The sequence below is a fragment of the Lissotriton helveticus genome, chromosome 10 (assembly GCF_964261635.1).
Source record: "Lissotriton helveticus chromosome 10, aLisHel1.1, whole genome shotgun sequence".
Lineage (NCBI taxonomy): Eukaryota > Metazoa > Chordata > Amphibia > Caudata > Salamandridae > Lissotriton > Lissotriton helveticus.
This window is the reverse complement of record NC_136071.1, coordinates 393,433,200-393,457,102: the sequence shown is the minus strand read 5'-3', so window position 1 is coordinate 393,457,102 and position 23,903 is coordinate 393,433,200. Positions and strand designations below refer to the sequence as shown.

The 23,903-nt window shown below is 43.3% G+C and overlaps 1 protein-coding gene across 4 annotated transcripts in view; it reads left to right on the top strand.

Annotated features, from left to right (window-relative positions):
- The window catches only part of SLC4A2 (solute carrier family 4 member 2), a 1,409,997-nt gene that overhangs the window by 618,952 nt on the left and 767,142 nt on the right, over positions 1-23,903 (top strand). For all 4 annotated transcript variants that reach the window (XM_078662834.1, XM_078662833.1, XM_078662832.1 and 1 more), the window contains 2 exons: positions 1,448-1,668; positions 9,236-9,381. In XM_078662834.1, coding sequence (XP_078518960.1) covers positions 1,448-1,668; positions 9,236-9,381 — 367 coding nt within the window. The remainder of the gene's footprint in view (positions 1-1,447; positions 1,669-9,235; positions 9,382-23,903) is intronic.

Below are 23,903 nucleotides of genomic sequence, written 5' to 3'. Positions count from 1 at the left end.
CACGTCTGTGTGAATATTTGTGTCTTCATGTGTGTATCTTTGCGTCTATGTGTGTGTATCTCTATCTTCCTGGGGTTGTGTCGGTGTGTACTCATGCTTCAATACACCAATTTAGAAGCAAAATTGACACTATAAACCTTTTTTATTCAGTAAAGTTCTGTCCACAACAATAAAGGTAAAATGGAACAAATGTAGCAGTAAAAACTGTTCAAGGGTGGCGGACATGGTCAAGAGACATGAGCACTAGCTATATTCCGGCAGCCAATGTGACAACCAGCTATCTGCTCATTTGACAAGGGCTGTACGAAAGTCTTTACAAGCCATAGAAACAAGACAACGGTTGGTTGAAAAAGAAGGAGCAGATTGTAAGGAGAGCAGGGATTGTAGAATCTCGGGCAGCGTGGGTCTGGGGTCTGGCTTTGTATACACCGGACAGCTTTGGCACTTTAACAATGGATGGCCGGCACATTCTTGACCGTTCATGTGCTGTAAACATAAGTTCGCTGAATACGTTACAGTTCCTTATAATATACATCAAGTAAATTAACCCGGGTACTGGCGGTATTGCAGGCGTGGGAGAGTGATGCTTTTTCTTTGATAAGTGGCTGGGTTTCAACTTTGCGTTTCTTTTATTTTAGTATAATCGCGGCACCCGCAATTTACTTCTAACATTTTAAAAATAAAGCGCGGGTGCCGCGATTATACTAAAATAAAAGAAATTTCTCTTTTAGCCCCGTCTGTTTCAGACGGACTCGGCATGACTTACTGCTGCAGTAAAAGGTTCCTTATCTTCTTTATGGGGCAAAACAGATGGCCCCATAAAGAAGATATGAAACCTTTTACGCCAACAGTAAGTCAAGTAACCCAGTCTGAAAAGGTGTGGGCTAAAAGAGAAAGAAGAACATCACTAGGACCTCTTCTTAAATGGCTGGCCACCGTTTAGGAGGCCAGCCAATGGAGAAGAGGGGTGGGGCTTAACCCTCGCTAGTGAAGTACACTCTAAAACATAAAATCTTGCGAGCTCGACTGCCCATGTGCGCAGTACGCCACGCGAGACCTAAAAACATACCTGGCCTATGATATGCTGACTATACTGTTGCATTTGTACATCAGTGTGCACAGTAGATTGTCCTAATCAAGCCTAATGGCCATGGGTAGGTTCTGGTCTTGTTGTGCTCCTTAGCATGAATTCAGGCCTGTCTGTGCTGAATAGATTTTAAAATTCAGTCCTTATTGGGTACTGTACTTTATGACATTAAGGCCTACATTTGCTCACCACATTGTGAAAAGGACCAGTGTTATTCATGGTGGTTGATTCATTTGTCCTGCATTTTATAAAGAGTCATATTATCATTTGATATGTCTCTTCTTTTAATGCTTGTTTTACTAGTTCAAACAATACTGGGCCCTTGTACCACCATAATCATTGGATGTTTCTTTCTTAAAGATTTGAAAATGAAGAAGTTGACGGTAGTGGTCCCCCTGCAGGGGATAGCAGTGTTAGTCGTCCACTCTCTAGGCCGCCTCCCACGTACCGAAGCTACAGCCTCACCGAGCGTCGACGGATCGGCAGCATGACAGGAGTGGAGGAAGCGCACTATCAAAAGGTGCCCACAGATGAATCAGAGGCCCAGACTCTAGTCTCTGCTGATTTGGATTTCATGAAGAGTAAGTGTTTAGCACCTGCACATGTTGAAAGTACAAGCTCAAGCTGACGTTTTGTGGAAGACCCTAGGGGAAGTGAAGTGGATGACATGTCTACATTGCTCTTCCTATGCTCTTCCATAAGTCAAGTTTCTTCAGCACTTCACCTGGGTGCCTTTTATTCACAGATTGGCCACAGCACTGGGTCTTCGTATGGGTTAGAAATCTGTATCACTGCACCAGAAAGCCCTCTGTGGCCAGGAGTCTTCTGTGGCTTTTTATGTTTCTACAGTCTCTCTTCTAATCTAGACACAATATTTATGTCAGTGCGGCTTCTTTCTATTGCCCTGTCTGTCTTTTTCGATATGGCCGAGTGTCTCCTGCCAATCTGCATGCCTGTGTCCCAGGCACATGCTGTTTTTGCATTACATAGGACGTCTTTTTTACTGCTACCTGTGCTTTCCTTTCGACCTGCACCTCTTTGTAGGATTGCCTTTCAAAATGTCTGCCATTCAGTGTGTCTTACGGCCTTCTTTCTGTATTTATTACAGCCCTTGCAGCTGTTGCTTATCTGAATTTGTCTTTTTGTGTGTCTGATATATTTTTAGGCTTAATGAAAGTTGACTTCCAACTAATTAACTAGTGCTGCCAGATTTCCAGTATAGCTTAGTTCTTTATGTCCTTACTTCAGGAGCCACCTACCCAAGAAGCAGATGTGAATATTTAAAGTCCCAGATATCACTGCTTTTCCACATCAGATGATGCTCTAAGTAACCTTAATCTGTTCCTCAATAGAAAAGTGAAAACAAATATTCCTTTTCTATGTCAATAGTAGTCAATGAAGTGAACTATGAATAGTCTAGAGACCTGGTCACATCAGAACGCTGTTGGGATTATTGTGCGCTCTGGCTCTTTGCTGCTGTGTGGGTACAAAGGGAAACTTAAGGCCTGATTATGATCTTGGCGGATGGGATACTCTGTCACAAACGCGGCAGATATACCTTCCGGCGTATTACAAGTTCCATAAAATATAATGGAATCGTAATACAGCAGACGGGATATACGTCACATTTGTGACGGAGTATCCCATCCACCACGATCGTAATTAGTGTCCTTTCTTGGGTTGATCAGACCTCAGATCAATTTTCTCAATTTATTGTCACCACCTAATGCTGAAAACATAGGTGTCTTGGTTACCTCTCCCACCAAGGCAAACATAAATGTATCCAATCAAGATGCATTTCCTTTCCCCAAAGGGAAAGGATGTTAGTGGCAAAGGCTTCTTTATTGAGACCATGTCACCACACACTTCAGTGTGGGTGCCCTAAGCACTGAGCACCTTCCTGCTACCAGTAGAATGCAACGAAATGCTATGACTGTCCCACTGATAATGCATGACTACTAATGCTGCTGCCCGCTTGGAAGGAACCTTTAAGAGCTGCAGTAACTCAAATAGGCTGTGTCTTTGTGCTCTCCTGTCTTTGTATTCTCCACATTTGTGTGAGATTTCTTGTACCCCTAATTCTGACTGGTGAACTTTTTCTCTACCTCATATGGAACTCTGTTGTGACAAGAAATCTTGAAGTCAAGTAAAGGCCCACTGAAAACCCTTTGTCAATGATATTCAGAGATCCCCCTAAATTCACCAAAGTAATGGAAGAGAAACGTCCCTTAGATCCAATACCAAGAAACTAAAAAGAAGTGTAGAGAAAAGACATGCACTGTTGCCAGTTTTCCACGCTATAGTGTTTGTATTGCAGGACAGGCTTGATAAAGTGGTCTGCTTGCTCTAGCTTATGCCTCTATTAAGAGTGGGAAAATAAAGTATTGATAAAGGGGATTTTCATAGGCCATTGTAGGCAAAGAGTGATTCTACATCTTTAGCAACAATCCAAACACCTGCCACTCATCTTGGTCAATCTCTTTCAATGAGATATACTCTGCCTTAGACAATGAAAAGGAAATGTACTCTCTGTCATTTACAGATAGCTTGGTACAAACAAACCGCACCTTCTTCTCAATCTACAGACCCTGCCTAATAAAGACAGTTATTATTAGGTGAATGATACTGCCACATTCCACTGAATCAATGAGAATAAAGGTTGCGGAATAGACAATTCTGGTGGGCCTTAGTTCTTAATTATATTTCTAACAAAGAAGAGGTAGAGGAATGCATAGTGAGTCAGGGACCAGGTTAGCGGCTGAGGGAGAGGACATTTGTTTAGAATGCAGTAGGTCTAAAAGGAGAGGCACTTCTGATGAGCTTGAAGCTGGGGTTAGGACTGGAGGAGGAGTAACTCTTAGTGAGTCTAGGGCTTGGGATAAATGCTTAAAGCAAGAACCTCATTTATTTTTTGTTCCTAAATCCTGAGATGGTGACAGAGAAGATGAAAGATCTGATGAGACTCAGCATACTAAAGCCCAGTTTGGTGAGCTGCATGCACTATGCCGAGAAAATGGGCCTCTTCATGGATACTTCATGTTCAGTGACTCTAATGTGGGCATTCTCCTGCCTGTGCCATCCCTAGAAGACGGGCCTATCCCGGAAAGCTTCTGTACTATGATTGGAAAAAAGACCTTTTTCTGACAACTAACCATATGTGAAGTGGAAGAGTGAAAAGAGGAAGAAACCTGTGGTAGTGGCCGGAACGCAAGCTGTGTTCTAAATTCTTCCTTTAAAATGACTAGAAGAATGGCTCTGTCCAACGCCCAGAGGATGGGAAATGATTCTGGTCTGAATAACACTTGTACAGTCACTGAAGAAATTAGCCGTGTCTGGAAAACTGCCTATGTAATGGCTGTAAAATAAACCATTTAGAGGTATTCTGTCCGCCTATTTCACCTCAAGAAATTCTCTACATGGCGCACACCTTCCTTGGTCCTTCACTTCATTTTACCTAGGCAATGACCTAGTATAGGTCAATCTTCTCTGAGTTGCACTTAATGTGATGAGGACAGACTTTCTTCACAAAACTACACAAAGGTCAATTCAATATGTTTATTAAGAATTTGGATCTCTAATGAGGTCCACTTAAACGTATATAAATAGACATAATAAAAATACCAGCAACAATTACAAGAAACACTTCATAAAAAAAACATTATATCTACGTCACTATACCGTTTTGAACAGATTTAGATCATCAAAAGATATCAAAGATTTCCAAAATCAGCTCTAGGGGATCCTTTAGGCGGCAAGAGGAGCCCTCCAGTAGAGAAATACGAATGGTGACACAATATATATTTATAAAGCATGTGCAATTTGAAAGAAATACATAAGGAAGCAATTTCATCTAACGGCAGATTATTAAATAAAGTGCATAATATAGCAGGAATCGTAAAAAGTTACAGCCTATAATGAGACGGAAAAAGATCAAATCGTGTTAAATATAAGTACAGTTTGGAAAAATATCATACCATAGCAGCCGCATATATTTTATATAAAGTGCATCATAAAGCAGCAAAATCTTTTCCCTTAGAACTTATTTAAAACCGATAAAACCCCAATTATGTGCAACAGCAATGAGATAACAGCAGTCATAAGTGTACATTTTCCACAGGTGAGAAATAGATTCAAATGGTCGAGGAGAACATAAGAGCTTGTGGCTTTAAGGGCTATATTATAAGAAATGTAGTTAAATGCATAGCCAACCAAACCCGAAGAATCATTATGAAAATGTAATATATGTTCATAAATTCCCTAAAAAAATTAAAATGTTTTATACACACAGTTTAATTTTTTGGAAAAAAAAAATTCTCGAGCAGACGAGGCATTTTTAATGCCATTCTGAATGAACATTGGTCGAAGCCACCTACATCGAGATAAAGACAGAGCAGGACGTACAAACAAGATATGATCAAGGTTCTGAGCACCCTGATTACAGAAGTTACAGTTTTTTCCACCTTTCCTGTTGAGTGACCGATTTGCGGTTAAATCATTTAATGGTAAGAGGTTCATGTGACAGAGGGTGAGCCACCAGCGAATACCGTGGCTTAAATTCCAGTAAAGGTACTTCTGAGAAACTCTCGGGGAGGAATCCTTGACTATTGTTTGGCCCTTGCTCTACATATATTGACATCTCTCTGATAGCTAACTATGCCACTTGACATCTTTAAAAAAGATTTCAATTCTGAGAGAGAAAAAGACAGCACTAAATCCTCTTGCACATTGAAATGATGCAGTGCCAGGAAGAAATCACTAGAAAAAGAGTATTTATACATTTGTCCTGCAAACATTTCCTGACGCATAAAAGTCCTCAATGAAAAAGGCTCTCTGTTCTTTAGCTGGTAACCCCAACGTATTACCCTAGCTAAACCTTGTATAAACAAACTCACCAAGCCAAATTCTAGCCTAATAGCGGCTATTGGGACAAGAGTATTAAAATTACATAATTTGCAGAAAATTTGACCTTCGATCATATCCAAGAAGCTCCATTCTATGGATCCATGGTATGGATTCAATAGCATATAACAAGTGGATACAATAGCATATATCATTGATAAGTGGATACAATAGCATATAACATAATATGGATTCAATAGCATATAACAAGGTGGGAGGAATTGTAGCTTTAAAAACTAAAAGCAGATTTAAAAAATGTCTTCGACCCATAGCGCTATAAAATATGCGTAGGCCATTTGCATGTAATGTCGCTTTACAAGACCTATGTTCAGTATGGGGAGTAATCCTTGTACAACTTGAAATGACTTTCCCCAAATAGAGGTAGGAATCTACAATCTTAAGTTTTTCGGAACCAATTCTCCAATAAAAATTGCAGACTTTTCTATTTTTACCTCGTTTCATAATCAGAACCTTAATTTTAGAAACATTAATATTCGGAAATTGAGCAGTCATATCATTCTGCAGGTACTTTGTGACTCTTTGGGAATTGGATCATAAGAACAGGTGAGAGGTGTGTGTGTGCTTGTTTTTTTTTGTTTGTTTTAGCAAGCCCTGGCTTCAAAGCAGGCTCCGGACGAGGTTCAGGGCCAAGTTAACAGCACCATACTTGCATTGTTTTCTCTTAGCGACTTTGCGTGTGTAGCATCCTGTGTGTACTGAACTATCTGGTGCTGTACCTTAGTCCCTCTTGGATAAACGGATGGCATCAGTTATTGTATATGCGTAATGGGAGAAATCCTTTTAATGTATTAAGAGCCTCAGCCTATGTTTCTATAATGGGAGAATTTGGCCTTGAAACTTTGCCAGTGCTCTGTGAGGACCGATGACTAGGATTATTTTGGTTTAGTGGCAATCATGTCATTGCCAGTGCAGAGGAAAGATCACTTCCTCCATTCCTTCTTTCTTTATAAAAAGGCCAAGGTAGATAATCAAGATGTATTCTTGAGATGTTGGAACTGCTTAACCCCTTCGCTGTGGGTCAAATTCCCCTGCGGTGCGAGAGGGGGCAGGGCTGGACATGGCGCTGCCATACTGAGGACGGCTCCCAGCCGTTATGAGTCACAGTAGGCGTGTGCTCATGAAAGCCGGGAGCCGTCCGAACTCCGCCCACTGATTAATTAACCGCGCGCAGGCGGAGTGGCAACGTTTGGACGGTTCCCGGCCGGCATGAGCACATGACTACCATGACTCATGATGGCTGGGAGCCATTATGTTATATAGCAAGTTGGTCCTAGACAAAAAACTCAGAACGCCAATTGATGTTTACCTTATTTTTTAGAATGAGTGGATTTAATCCACAAGGGAAAAGCAGGAGATGTATTTCTTGGTGGGTCCAAAAATGGTATTAGTTCAATATACCCAACACATACTAGATCAAAAAACAATCAATCTTGTTTGATCATTCTCATAGAAAACACATTTATTTACATATTCATAAATTAATTACACATTAAAAGAAAACTGCAGATTGCAGTAAGAGTAAGAAAAAGTGGGTGCTCAAGTGAAATGAGAGTGAAAGTAGTTCAAAGGACAATGTTGAGATTAATATGTACAACTAAAAATACAAATTTTCCAGTTGAACAAACAAAAAACAGCCTAACCATACAATTTGTATACACATGATTTGAGGACAAAGGGCAAGGAAAAATTAAGGTCTAGCCTCAACATAAGGGGACGCGCCCAGCTCTTGACCCTTGGCAAGACGCTGCTCCCGGTTGCCTTTGGAAATATTTTGTGGTCACATTTACTGACTAACGAGGGCATTATAACTTATCAGGATTTTTGCCTGTGCCAGGATTCGTTCAATTGCATATGAGCAATAGGTTCCCCCGCCTACCCTTAATTGGATTAAGGTTTGGAATAACGTGTGGGGAGCCTCGTTTTTCTTTTGTGAAATTGTGCATCTAATGAGAAGCTAATCTTTGGAGAGACTTTGGACACATCATTAATAGGTGGCCGGTCCAGTTTCATTGACGCGACCCCTTTCCCATTACCGATGGTACCCCTCCCCTGGTTTTGACCACCCCACATCCCCTCCTGAACCCAGTCCTGAAGAAGAAGGTCCTTTGACTCACTGGGTTAACCCCATTGTATTAATGGCCATTATGAGCCCTCAAGGTGTTAATGAACTGGTCAGTGTTTTCGATCTGATGCATCAAATCATGCACCTTTTCCTCTTTCACAAGTACCTGAATGTAATGAATGCATTCTTTTTCAATTAATTAATCTGTAAAGAAACACATTTAATTTCCTTTCTAATATAAGACTCGATGTATTGCTGTCTCCATAAAATAGCAAACCATACAGCATTAAGATATATGCATAATAATTATCCGATCGATTATAATAGAGCTAACAACCGTTACTTATTTAACTTTATGTCGTTTATAACTGCTTCCCTAGTTTAATGCCAAGGAAAGCAATTTGGTTAAAGGATTATTTTTATCTGCGGCTCTTCATTTGGGAACTGAATTAAGTGTACGTGACTTTCAAGCCCCTTGTAGATCTAGTGTACTGTCAGAATAGCAGCAGACCTCACATTTATGGGAACGTTTTTGTTGCACTTTGCATTTCGAGACAGCTTTAGGCTTGTCCGATTTCCTCAGTGAGGGTTTTAACACTGTTTTTAGTTCTGGTCACCCCTGACCTTGGACATTTAATCCACTTTTGCGCACAATGTTCCCAACCAACCTTCTGTTGGCATGCTTCCAAGTAGAAGTGCTGATGCAGCGACCCATAAAAACGTCTCTTAGCCCCTTTCGAATAACCTTAGTTGCCTGCTGGGGTTCTCGATGCCCTTCTTTGAATCCTGCTGGGAGTCTGTCCGATCTTGCTCTGAGGCTTGCTATTAGCTCAGACGGCTATCAACTTCAAACAAAATACACAATCTAGGAATTCCAGCGTCTGAGCGGGAGGGGGACAGCACTGCATGATATTTTTGCTTATGAGGAAAAAGTAAGCAATTCAGGTCAACACCTGCTCATAGTCCAGTTCTCGCCAGCAGGAAAGCCCTGTTCTCTGCAGGCCTCTCCATTTATAGCAAAATAAATGACGGCTCTCTTCTGCTCTCCTTCCATAAGAAGGAGAAACAGCAAGATGGGTGTTTGCTATGGAGATCGAATCCAGACTTTTAGGTGGGCCCCTATATTTGCCCCCTCTATAGATGATATGTCATTCTTTTTCATGTAGGTCACAGGTTTGAAGATGTTCCTGGCGTCCGACGACACTTAGTTCGCAAGAGCAGCAAAAGTCAAGTTGTTCATGTTGGCAAAGACTACAAGGATCATAAAGGACTGAGCACCCGTCAGAAGAAGCATGACCGCCAGCCACACGAGGTACTGTATGCTTCCCTTCTGCGTGTGTACCTGTACATCACTGCCATCAACCACATCCATTCTGTCTTAGCGCACCTGTAGGGTATTCCTGTCAGAGAGGAGATACCGCCTCTATGCGTCTATAGCTCTACATCACCACTACCAGCCTCACCACATAAACTAACCCCCACTGCTGGTGTCTACCTGTATGCCTGCAGTAAGCACACCAGGCATAGCAGTTACCCTGACCCAATGATTCATATGTGAGATGGTAAGTGCTGAGGCGTAAAGTTGTGCTCAGAAGCTCATGGCCGGCGTTTTTTAATGTTCGTGGCGCTGAATACTTAGGCTGTGCAATCTCCACCTCATTCCTCCTTCACTCACCTCCCTTCTAGCTCGCTGTTTCGGATTCTTTTACATCCCTTCTTTCTTTCTTTGTTTCTGTTTTTCCGCCTTTTGCTTCCACCTTTTTTGCCCCTTATATTTTTAACACTTTTTCCCTGGATCAAAGTTGGATAAGGAAAAATATGTTGGGGTCACCTAAAAAAAGGACGCAGGTGGGTCCCATCTGCAGCCAACAACTAATATTAAGCGCTGCCTTGAACCCCTCGGTCTGTGTGTGCCTTTGTAATCTGACAGCTGGTGGTATGATCAAACTCATGGGTTTCCCTCACTCCCTCGGTCAATCCATGTATTTGTTTTCCGGTGCACACTTCTACAGCTTGACCACCAGCTTCAGTGAGTCCCATCATGCCCTTTAGCTTTGTGCATACCTTTCAGCAAGACCACCGCACAGTGTCACCGAGTAGCAACAAGTGTCCTTTATATATTATTTTACTTTTTCTCTCCGTCTCCCTCTCACCTTTTTGTCCTCTTACATTTTCTGCACCTTGTACCACTATTTATTTCCTCTGTCTAGATGTCTCATATCTTTCACTTCTTTTGTGCCTTCAGTGTGTATTGTCTCCACAATCTTCAACTCTCCAATTTGAGAAATATGTTGATGTAAGGCCTCTTCAAACCGCGCAAACTAAATTCTTTGGAGATGTACTTTAGACTCCACTGTGCCTAGTCCTCCTGATCTGTACAATACAGACACCATTTACAAACGAACATTTTCAACCCTGTTTCGGTGGTTGCTGTAGCAGAACTTTTAATTTTAGTTTGAATGACAGATTTCATAGGATTTGATTCATGCTGTCTTTTCGTGTCGTACTTGTTACAATTGAATGCATTAAATCGTGAGTCTCACATTACACCAATAGTAATTCTAGTTTTTCATAAAAGGTCAACCTTCATTTGCATGAGAAGAAATAGTTCAAAAACTGAATTAGCTTTTTACATAGTTGTAATTCTGTGCTGGCAATAATTCCTCAGGCTCTATAGCCTCCTTGGCTCTAGTTTTTTCTTTATTTAACTAAACGCTTATTCCTCACTCTACATTTGCTTCACTTGTCAGTCCATATCCTACAGAAATTCCAAGTCCTTCGGCTGAAATGAGAGCCTGCTGGTGGGTTAGGGAGCTCCTGTGTTGCAAGGGCTGTAGGGGTTGCTTTGCATCTCAGTAGCTCGTGAACACCCATCCATATGCTCTTGTTAACCTTCTTCAAGGTTCACTTTGTAGTCCTTTGACTATTTGCAAATGTCCATCGTCTTATACACGTTCATTTACACTTGAGCATTTTATTAAATGATATCATATTGTAACTTCTTTGGCTTTCTCGTTAGCTTCGGAGGGTTGGGTTACAATCTATCTTCTGTCCGCAGGAGCACTATTTATTTCCTCTCTTTAGTCTTTCTGCCTTTGACGCTCTCGCTTTTCAGTGTTTCTCTCCACTTTCAGACTGTTTCTCTTTCTATCGCGGATACACTCTGCAACTCTCCAAGTCCACTTATCCTTCACTCTTTTAATCTCTCTGGCTTCCTTTCTGTCAAACTTTAAATCTGCTAAATATTCTTCACACTGTGTCCTTTCCCCATGCTTAAGCCTTATTCCTATAATACGTTACCCCCTCCTACGTTCTATCACCCTTTGCCTTTAGACTCCGTTCTTCTCTCCTTGATGTCCTTTGCTTCTCCATCTTTCTAACTTTCTCTCAACCTTCTTGTCCTCAGTTCCATTTAGTGACCAGCGCTGTGTCAGTGTCATATGGTATGCTTTTTCACTAAAGTGCCAGCATACGGTAGAGGTAGCAAGTTACCCAGAAGTGGATTCACCTTGGGTTTTCATTTTTGTACGGTCATGTCTGTTGGATGTACATGATGTTCGACGTATGTTCATGGTGTTGCTGTACGCACAATTACTGTACCGGTTTTCATGTGTGGCTTGGTGACAAGAGTGCATCAAACTTCCAAGCAAATCCCCCTTCCATCTTTTGTATTTTCTTTAACTCCCTCACTTCTCGTAGCTAAGGAGCATGAATCATTCTATTGTATGTTTGTATTTATTATGAGCAAGGAAGGTAAACGGCCCTATGTAAACTCCTGTCAAACTGGCTTTTCTGGCAGTCTTTACCTATAACATAGTCTTTGACCCTCTCTGATATTACACCGTTGCAGAGCCCGACCTTTCTGGGACTCCCAGGAACTCATATGATAAACTGGTGGCAAAATCTTACCTGTGAAAATGCCCCTTTAAAGAAAGGTTTGCTGGATGGTCTTTCGGAGTTTTCCCAGCCGCACTTGTTGTAGAGTTCGAGCTGCCTTTATTCATTGTTGTTAAACTTCCTATACAATCTGGTCTCTTCCGTGAAACACTGTTTAAAGAGCCTACCCTATGTTACACTCCTGTGAAGCGCATGTCACGCTTGTTGCGGGGTTTGGCCTTTCTGGGTCTGTCACTGCCTCACTGACAGCAGAGCAGACTGGCGTTCTATGTCAGTGGCCTGATATTTCTTACTGAGCCACCGGCCTCATCAGAACTAAATGTTTTGCAGAAATACTTCAACTCTGTGGTTTTTCACCCATAGATTTCATCTCCTGCAAGCAGAGTCCCTGGCTAAAATAGTTGCGAAAACATGATGGAGTCAGCACAGAATATGGGATTCCGGAATTTTGTTCCACCAAAGCTTGTAACTTCTGTTCTTTCCCTCCTACCAACATTACCGGGATCCTGGCAGTAGTAATCCCCGAAACAGGAAACAGTGGGTATTGGTCAGGGCCACTCTTAATGAAGGCAGGCCTCTGGGGCTAGTCCTTGGATGCAGAGGCAGGGGTTGATGGTCATACCCCTCTCACTCTGGCTGCAGAGCCCATTTGATGTGGACACCGTCTCTGTCACAATGTAGATGGTAGAGCAATCCACCGCGGAGAGATACATAGCCAGGACTCCATCATTTTTTAACCCTCTCACACTGGCTGCAGTGCTTCGCCTGTGGGGTCCCAAGCATGTCAAAGTTGTTGCAGCGACTGGCCTGACTGGATTTTCTTTATTATGTTTATCGATCTGTTGATTTCTTATGCCGAAAGTTTCTCTAGTCTCAAAGTTCGCTTCGGCTAAGTGATTTAGTGCATTTTGTGTTCTTAACAGAGTTTCTAACTGTGGTCGAATTGTGTCGTGTGGTATGTATCCCAGTCAGTTCGTCTTTTTTACTCTGTTTAGTACGCAAGGCGAGTATGTCGTTGGTGTTTATTTCCAACTTCCTCCTTCTAACCCGTTGTATTAATGCTTGTATTTGCATTCATTTAATTTTAAAGCATTTCAGTCCGAAACGTTGTTAAAGTTTCTGAAAAGTGCTGAAGGGGGAACGGCACTCTTGATAACAACAGAAACCTTTATTTTGCTGTGAGGCTCTGGGATAATATAACACACAACACCAACACAGTTCACTCATTTGTATAAGTCATTTTGGTGTTCTTCCGTAGCCTGTTTTTGGTTTGCTCAGAGATGGGGGTTGCCTTACAAGCAACGTGTCTTAGAAAGACATTGCTACTGAGTGGGTATACAGATTGGTTTGGTTGGCTTATTCCCCCCTTTTCTTCCTTCACTCTAGTAGGGTTGTTATTGTAGGCATTACTACTTGTAGAACCCCGTTGCCTTTGTCGAAATTGATGCAAGCGAGAGTTTCTACTTGTTTTTGCATTGTCCGATTTAGTGCAGACCAACAGACATTGCTTGTATGGTTGGCACTGCAGACTACATTTAAACTTTTGTAAGAATATCAAAATTGAATTTCGCTATTCATTAGAATGCAAACTAGTATTTAATACAGATTGTAGTACTATGTAAAACATAGTGGGCTGAATGTAGAATTACATTATAAGGTAATTGTCTTCTCATAATTCTTATAGATTTGCCAAGGTTTTTTAAATGTGTCAGGTGGGATAGTAGGCAACTTTGCCATAGCCTGTGGGTCAGATGTTGGCTTATGGTCATGCCTAAAGCAGTTTCTTAAATAGATCCGTAAAAAACTTTTTGTGTTTTTCTACTACTATCGGGACCGTGCCTTTCAACTATTTTTATGCACTGGGTGGCAACGGGGCTCGACCCTATAGATATAATCGGCAGTGGCAGCATCTTGTATGTGCAATTGGTAGAGTGTATAGTTGTGGCCAATGTGAAAAGTGTTGTATTGCGTATATGGCTCTCAGAAGTCCTCCAAACTGTAGCTTCATAGTGCCCCTATATGCGCTTATATCTTGGAGGGATAGCGCTGAGATCAGCCATTGCAGTTTGCTTAATTGGCCGAAATTAGCATGTCTTTGGGGCATAGTTAGCGATATGTTGTTGGCAGCTCAAGAATATCTTAGAGTTATGCTGACCCAAACATTACACAAAAGACAAGACACAGCCAAGTGCATCATTTGTGCTGGCCTAGACATCACCGACTGGAGAGAGTGTTTTGCACCAGCTTTGTGCTGCGCCACCACTTGTGGATGCATTTAAAAGGATTTTCTGAACATGTGTAGGCCTTTCTCAAGGATATTCCATTTGATGGCTCAACACCTTTTTGGCAAAAAACAGATTCTGCTCTTGAGCAATTTACGGGCAGAAGAGCAACGGTATGCACTCTGAGGCTCTTGACCCTGCCAAGCAGTTCCCTCATCAGTTTTGGAAATTTAGGGGCTACTCCACAAAGATGATGCATAGACGGCGCCAGTCGCCCCACCCCACTAAGGCAGACTCCCCAGTCCTTTGAAGGCTGTGGATGGCACCAGTCCTCCCAGTCTCCTCACCTGGGGGCAACTTACCTCTAGGCTGCTTTAGTTTGCCCTTAGGGCACACAACCATCGTGTGGACTGGGGGGAATGATGATCCATCATGTCCTACAAATTGGTCATACAGGCTGTTCATCTGCTGCTGGAGGTGTGAATGTTGTTCTTCAAGGGTGCCATCCAGAGGGTTCACTACGTAGAAAAAGAGGACAGTGCTGTTACTCTCATTATTTCTTTGTGCTGATAAAGGAAGGAGGTCATTGGCCTATATTAGACCTTCGACCTCTGAATGCCTTTCTGTGGAAGGGCAAATTCAAAATGCCCATGTTGGCCCAGATCTTGGTTGCACTGGACCTAGGACACTGCATGGTGTCCGTGGGCCTAACGGATGCATATTTTCAAATAGTGGTCCTGCAATCCCACAGTCATTACTTGCGGCTGAAGGATGGCAAGAAGCATTTCCAGTTTTCAGCGCTCCCCTATGGATTCAACAGTGTGCGGTGGATGTTTACAAAGGTGATGGTTGTCGTCCGGGCCCACCTTCGGAGATCGGGGATACTAGTCTTCCCTTACCTAAGGGATTGGCTGTTGAAGACGGGCTCACCACAGTCTGTCGTCGGCCAACTCCAGGCGACGGTGAACCTTGAGACATTGTTGGGGTTAAAAATCAACGAAACAAAGGTTCGCCTGCCTCCTATGCAAATATTGTCATTCATTGGGGCAATCAAGGAATGCCCTCGGTTGTAGCAAGTCTGGGACATATGGGGTATGAGGCTGATGTTTTCGGTTCAGTCCTGGATCTCTGTGCATTTTCCTGGTTGACAATACCAGGTAAAGCTTGCTGGTTCTACTATGTAAATTGAAGTTCCAGTGGACCTAGTAAGACGAAAATCTGGTGGATTTCATTCACGTTTCAGAAAGGATGGCCTGTGATCTGTAGTGGTGGTTGCTTGAGTACAGTTGACTAGGACTCTAGTCTCAAGCAGAAGCTGAGCTCCATATCATTTTGTTGGAGCGATGACCCTTCTGTTTGCTGTTGAAAGCTTGCCTGCCGTCCATCAAGGGGAGGCTGGTGTAGATTCACATGGGCAACACTACTGCCATATGGTACTGCAGCAAGCAGGACATAGTGGGGTCCTTGGTCCCGTGCCAGGCGACTCTACGTCTTTAGAGATAGTTGGAGTGTCAGGGCATTTTCCTTCTTGCGAACTACCTAGTGAGATCATTGAATGCCACAGCGGATGTGCTCTGTTGGTGGCATCTGGTGGATCACAACTGTTCTTTCGCAGGGGATATCTCCAGGGGATATCTACTAATAGTCCTAAGCATTGAATAGTTCCATCCAGATGCGGGGACCCCAGGACACTTTAATATATCTTCTTAAGTGTAGACTTTTGCCTGCAAAGAAACGTACAGATTATGCAGCCTACATGCCTAGGCTACAATAGCCGAATTCTTCATTATAAAGTAAAAAAAAAAAAAAGGCCAGCACAACGTTTTTGTGTACCATTTAAAGATATTTATGCAAACAGCATAAATCTCCCTCACAACTCCTTTTTATAATAGAGATGAAGGAGAGCAGGACAGAGTAGCCTCCTAGACTGTCATTATCTGGCTAAAAAAAAACTGCGCCTTTAAGAACCCAGAGTTCACTAGTATCCCATCATGCTCAGCAGGTGACAGTTGCTTCGGTTCTTGTTTCCCCTCTCCTGCTGAAAGGATCCTGAAGCCCTGAGCTCAGCCTTTTTATGCTCTTTCTTTTTTTTAAACTTATATTTTTGTTTCAACGTCATTTAACATTTTTCATCTCTTCCTTGCAGTTTCTGCCTTTTCCTGACAGAAAATTGTATTCTTTTGTCCAATAAAATACTCTCTTTATTTTGACCAAATGACCTGCCTGCGGGAGCAAAATTTTGCCTTCTAGGCAGCATCTCCCTGAAGATTTTCAGTGACAAGAGGTTTTCTAGCGTACTCTGAAGGAAAGGGAGAAGCAAACATCATCTGAAGGTAGGACTTCAAAGCAAGGACAGGATCAGTCCTCTACCAGGGCTCTGCCATTTACCGTTGATGAGCGAGTAGAGGGTCAGTCCCCTACCAGGGCACTACCATCTACCTCAAACATATGTGGAAGGTCCAAACTGAGACTTACAGCCAAAAAGCGACATCTTTTTCAGTCTACGTCGAGGGGATCGACGGCAACAATGCCAACGTCAAGAGCATAGAAGTCAAGAGCATCAACGAGATGTCCATCAACTTCATGGGCTTCGGCGTTATGGGTTTTTATATCAAGAGCTTCAACGACAAGAGCATAGATGTCTGGAGCGTCAATGTCATATCAACGTTGAGGCATTGTTACAGAAGGTTAACGTTGAGGAGCATTTACCCATCTAGGCACTGACGAGAGCTGATTTCAAGGGCATTAAAAACTTTGTTCCTCCACCTTTGCCTCCTTTGCCTCTATCATCTGTTTTCTATGCACTCTCGTGCCAATACTGCCTGGAACTGCTTTCCCCAGACTTCAAAAAAATATCACCATTGTTTGCGCCATTGCATCTTACAGGCGTTTTCACCACCAAAGTTATGTGTCTCAATCAAAGCCAGATCATACACATGATCTAGGTGTCGATCACAATACGCTTCCTCCATTTTATTATGTGGCCTGCATTACAGGTGTCGGTCCCATTGTCTTTGACTTCAGTAATATTCAAGGCACTTCTCCTTCCAGAAGGTTCTCAAAAGAGGTGCTGTGATGCTCAACATACCATGGTCAGCATTGTGACCACTATGTCCTTTAGTGCTCGTCCTCTTAATCCAGCACAGGAATTGTGTTATATATCTGTTCTCCTGAGTGGGATTATCTTGTCCTCTGCTCAGAATTTTTGGTCTCAGGTATCGTATTGACCATCATTCAACTACTTCTGCCTCCTCTCTGCCACCCAAGAAGGTGAGCAGGTAGCTGGTCTCTTTTGGCCGTAAATCAATCCTACGGTCGCAATCACTATGAAAGATACTAGTAGAGTTCTCCTCCTAGGGAGTTATGAGACAGCGCTCTTGTAATCTATTGAGAAGTTGGTTAGTGATCTTCCCAGGGTCCAATCGGAAATCTTCCTACAATTAGTCAATACGGGCTTCATGATGCTTGATAAGGTCATCAACGCTGCATCTGATTCTTCCTTGTTCCAGGCACAGACATAGCCTTATGAAGACCGTTTTAGGGCTCCTAATCCAGAGTCTCAGCAGACGAAACTCGATATTTCAGATTCAGGTTTTTGCTCTTCAGCAACAAGGATCGGTGCATAGAATATGTAAATGTTAACCAGAACAAGTCAGCACCTATCCAAACACTACACTATCTGGATGCCTCCATCGATACAATACAGGCAAGAGTGTGTCCTTCAGAGGAGAGAAAGTTATAAATCCTTAGAAAGTGTCAGATTCTCATGAAAGCCTCTCATCTGACAGCGAGAACAGTATCCTCTTTCCTCAGCTCAATAGCCTCCTACATTTTTCTCACTCTGAATGCCCTTCTACACAGGTGTCCTCTGAAGGAATGTCTAGTGGACCAGTGGGTCTAACCGGCAGGCAATTGAGAAGACAGGATACAACTGTCCCTTCATGCTAAGCTTTTCCTCAAATGGTGGTGCTCTTCAACCAACCTATTTTGTGTTATACCATTCCATCAGGAGATCCCTCCTCAGACCATGGTCACTGATGCCTCACTACTGGGATGGGGAGCCCACATACCTCACCTCCAAATCTGAAAGCAAGTGGGCACAGAGAGAATCAACATACCTCCTCAAGCTGTGCCCAGTCCAGATCCCACTCCTTGCTTGTTCCGACATACAATACAACAACCACGTACTACTTAAACAAGCAGGGAGGGACGAGGTCCAGGCCCTTGTCACACAAGTCCCAGACAATCAGGCAATGGCTTCTAGCCAGGGACCTCAAGATCACAGCAACTCACTTTCCAGGTGTACAAAATGCTCAGGCAGTCTCTCTGAGCAGACTCCTGCAAGAGAACCATGAGTGGGTCTGAGAAGATGACGTTGTCTAAATATTCTACCAAAGACGGGGAACTCCGGCCATCCACTTGTTTTCCGCTACAGAAAAATGCTGAACCATCTCCTTGAGGTACTGCTAACCAAGGACACTTCGGCATGCCTTATGGATCAATTGGTCTGGTAAATCTTTCTTCACTTTTCGACTGGTTTACCTGATCCGACAGTCCTCATCGAATTGCCCCAATCAAGAATCAAGATGATCATCATACCTCAGGAGGGGCCAGTTCAATGGTGGTTCCTGTCCACCTCTCAAGCTGTCATGCAGACCAGACCTGCTAACGAAGTTCGGAGGCCAGATCGTTCACCCCAATCTCTCCTCTTATATTTGACAGCATGGCTCCTGAGCTATTGCAGTACGGACACTTAATTCTGCAGCAAGACTGCATGGACATTCTTGAAGAGGCTTAGCGCCCTTCTACATGTCCCGCATATGCCCTCAAATGGAAGACAGTTCGCATAATGTGTTCATCTAAGAAGGTGGACCCCACACCTTGCCAGGAAGATGTCATTCTTCCCTACTTACTCCATTTGGCACAAACTGGCTTGCAATTCTATTCTATAAAGGTTCATCTGACAGCTGTTATTGCCTACAGTAAAGATCCTTCAAAAACCTATTTTTTTCAGAATTACTGTCATGAAGGATTTTCTAAAGGGTTTGAAGAAGGTTTTCCCTCCCATTAGGCACCCTTCCCCTCCAAGGGAACTTTCTGCAGGACCCTTTTAGGCCCATACACAAGGCATCGCTCCAGTATCTATGTTCGGAAACCGCTTTCCTTGTGGCAGTCACATCTTCCCGCAGGGTTAGTAAGATCCAAGCTCTATGCTCTCATGAACCATACACTGTATTTCACTCTTGCAGAGTGGTTCTGAGAACTCACCCAACCATACACTGTATTTCACTCTTGCAGAGTGGTTCTGAGAACTCACCCAAAATTCCTCCCTAAGGGTATTTCGAACTTCCATGTCAACCAGACTATCGTATTACCCACATTCTTTTAGAATCCCTCTACTCCATCAGAAAGAACTCTTAATTCACTGGAATGTGAGGAGAGTTTTGCAATTCTATCTGGACAAAACACAGGATATCTACGGATTGAACCAATTTTTTTTTCAACTATGTTCCGGTCTGTACAGGTTTAGCTACTCCAAGCAATTCATTTCCCGCTAGATAGTTTCTTATATCCAAATGTGCTACCTGAAAGCTAACAAAATGCTCTCACCTAACACTAAAGGACACACCACTCGGGGTGAGTCGGCTACTGCTGCTGTATGGCGGAACATACCTATTCCAGAATTTTGTAAAGCAGCCGCTTGGAATTCAGTGCATACATTCACAAAGCATTACTGTCCAGACTCTGAAGCTAGAGCAGACACTGAAGTAGGGCAGGCATTCCCTCAGAAATCTCTTTGCTTGAACTTCCTGGTTCATCCTCTGTCCCCTCAACTGCTCTCAGTGGAGGTGGGCTTGCTATTCTATTCATTGCTTATGACTATAAATGGAAATCCTCTACGAGAGAAAGAATAGTTTCTTACCTGTACCTCCAGTTCTCTCGTAGGGGTGTTTCCATTATAGTCAAAAGCAATCCTCCCTCTTCCCTGGTGGAATGGACAGAGGTATTTATGTAAAATACATATACTCTCACATCACCTTCAGAAAGAACTAAAGTCTCTGCCACCTGCTGAGCTTGATGGGATACTGGTGGTCTTTGTGTTTTTAAATGTGCAGTTTCCTTTTAACCAGATAATGACAGCCTATGGGGCTAGTTTGTCTGCTCTCCTTCTCTATCATTAAAACAGTTTGTGAAGGAGGTTTATGCTTTTTGCGAAAAGATCTTAAAGTTGTACACTAACACTTTGTGCTGGCCTTTTATTTGGGCCTTAATAATGAAGAATTCAGCCAGTGTAGCCTAAGCACGTAGGCTGCATAACCTGTCTCTTTTCTAAGTGTCTTTGCAGGCCTTCCTCAAGAAAGTCAAAAATCTACACTTAAGAAGATATATTAAAGTGCTCCGGGGTCCCCGCGTGTAGGATGGGCAATTCAGTGCTTATAACTATAATGGAAATACCCCTATGATCAAGCTGAAGTTACAAGTAAGAAACTATTCCTTGTCTACAGACAGAGGTTGCATAGGGCATCATCCGACAGTTGGGTAATTCCTGACTTGATTTTCTCACCACCTTCGAGAATGCACAGTGTCAAAGGTTTTGAGTGCCGGAGTTAGCAAAAACAAAAAAGAAATTACAAAAACTAGAGAGGGTTTGGCATATAATCGGTATGGCTAGGCCAATATTACAAGCACACAGCAACACACATGCCAGTACTGATTTTAGTTTATCATTATTTCATTGGTTCACGCATGACACTTGATGTGACCAAAAACCATACGTTGTTATTTCTTTTCTCTCATTTTAAGGGTTCATTTTTTCATGAAAAAATTTATTGTTTAGAAATTTACATCGGTTTTCACAAGAACAACATATGAAGCAATAAGTTAACAGACCACCAACTAAATGTTGACACATATAATACAAAGAATTGAGCATTACAAATTATATAATTGAACAAGACCTGGACAAGATATAGACAGCAAATTTGACATACAAATGAATAAGCTCGATGTGAGAAGTTAGCCTGGCATATGATGTCCACTAGTTTTAGTGGGCACCTTGCACCAGTCTAATCGACCCTTATTGATGGTGGTTGTAAAGTCAACCTTATAGAAAGCTATCCTAGTGGTAGCATGGACCAGCAGTCATCAGGCTAAGACTTCAGAGAGCGCATTAAGCAAGTTGTTTTACCAATTATAATCCCTTGAGTACCAAATGAAAGGACACCACACAAGGTATATGTCAAATATATATGTATTTATTCTAAACACAACCCCTCTGCGCTCTTTATGAGGTCAGAGGTAAAAGTACAATACAAGTTACTCCATTAGCATACGATAAGTTGCACAGTATACGTTTTGCCCTAGGGGCCTCACAAACCATATACTAAAATAGTGGTATAAGAACCACTTGAGAATTAGAAAGCAGGCCTGAGGCCTGTGGAATCGCTGGGGGCTACTCTAAACAACCAAAGGTTAGGAATTAGGAGGCCCACGGGAGACGCGTGCAGTATCTAAACACAGCCGCGGGTAACCATTGACTTTCTATGGGAAACGAACAAGTTACAATTTTACAGTTTAAGGATACTTCCGGATGGACTACGATGGAACCCTTTTTGACTTAGACACTAGGAGGGCCAATACCCTCGAGACTACCAGAGCACTCGTGTTACCTCACCCACGGAAGCCGGGTGCATAGGTGTCTTTTGATGTCGGGTTTCTTTGTCGATTTCAATGGAGAGCTGCAAAGAAGTGCTGCAGACGACCAGAGGAAAAGTGTCCGGGTGGATCCAAGAGTGGATCGAAGATCTGAAGACCCTGAAAGCAGAAGGGACAGAGTCTGGGTCACTTGCCAGTGACCAGGATGGCGATGGAAAGCTGCCAGCCAATGTCGAGTGATTTCAGGTGAAAAGGTGAAGCTTGTCTCTTCAGCCACGAGGTCCAGGAGGCGTCGACGACGACCAGGAGCTGGATTCGAGCTGTCCCACGAAGGATCTAGTTGACTGCCTTGTCGGTGTCTGGATTGGACCCAACAAGCCTTGGCAAATGCAATCCATGCAGATTGTGGAGATTGGCTTTGTTGCAGACCAGCAAGGTCTGGGGTGCTTCTCCTTTGTAGGGAACCCGGAGCAAGCCTGGAGCAACCAGGAAAGCAAGTTAGATTCAAAAGGAAGTCTTCCAGGGGCTCACTAGCCAACGGACTAGGAACCGGGAAGACGCGTCGAGCTGAAATGCAAAAGCGGGACACACGGGTCACTCGTGGAGTGGGGGCCTCTGAGCTTCGGTGCAAATCGTGCTCGGGTCTGGGGCTTCAAGCACCCCAATGCACAACTTTGGGATACCTAGGGAAGTGAGTGCAGCTTGCAAAATTCAGGAAATCCAGGAGTTCTGGTCCCACGTCTCTCGTGTCCGCCACGGATCTCAGCTTTCCTGTGAGCGAAGGTCGGGGTCAGAGATGTCTGGAAGTCTGTGTCCTGTGTCGCAGATTCTTCGGGATCCGGCGGGAGCCTCAAAAATGCAGACCGGCAAAGTTGCTGTTGGTGCCTGTTTGAACAGGTTGGTCACTCCTTGACCACAAGGGAGATGTCTTCCATCTTCCAGTCGAAATGGAATGTCGAAGGTCCAGGATATATGTTTCAGAGTTTCGTTCAGGGTAATCTAAAGTCCTAGGGACTGGGATCCTATACTTATACTAAGTTTAGGGGCTGGACTACCTTTAAGGTCCCTCCTATGGGTGGACCTGGGTAGGGGGTGGTTACACCCCTTTTCCTCTGTCCAGTTTCGCACCAGAGCTGGGGCAGAGTGCCCCAGCGACCGGTTTGAACTGGAAAATGAAATGCATGGAGCACCTAGTGTGCCCCAGGCAGTGTCTGGAAAGCATTCAGTGAATGCAGCCCTCCCTGCCCCAATACACAAAAGCCTGTCTGGGAAGGTGCCAGCACCTCCTTGGACAGGAAACCTATTGTCCAGGCCTCCCCTGCCGGAGGTTCGTCCAGCAGCAGGAGGGCAGACTCGTGTCTGTGGCAGCAGCATCCATTTTGTGATGCTGAGGCTCTGTTTAGCTTTAACCGGTTTTACCAGTAACTACATGTCTTCTCCCTCTAGTAGGGTGGAATGCTACCCCCTCCGCCAGGACTGGCGGGGGGGGGGGTAGTATTTCAAAGTGTTTGACTCCTTACACGACATGTTTTGATAAAGCCAAACCAAAGTTAGCATTAACCGCGAGGATTATAATGCACTTAATAGTATATGGTATGGCTATATCATAGAACAGCTATAAGGAGATGGTTCCGAAAGCTGCAGAGGGGCTCATTCATGCTAGGGCACTCTCTCACATAAAACCAAGCACTCTGCCTCCAGGATTGTCAAGGCCTGCCATAGGAGTGACATATAGGTGTATATGTGTCTATATATATATATATATATATATATATATATATATATATATATATATATATATATATATATATATACTATATCTAAGCAAGGGGTGATTACACCACCTTACCCAGGCTGTGTGAACAGACCCGTGGTGTCAGTTTGGAAGGCAAACCAGGGGTGGCACAATTCATGCTGCAGCCCCTGGTAGGCCTCAGGTGCACCTATGCCCTGGGTATCTAGGGTACACTATACAGGGGCTCACAAGGGTGACCCCGTAACCAATCTGGTATGTACCCAAAGTACATGGTATCAATTTAGAGAGAGAACAGGTAGGCTG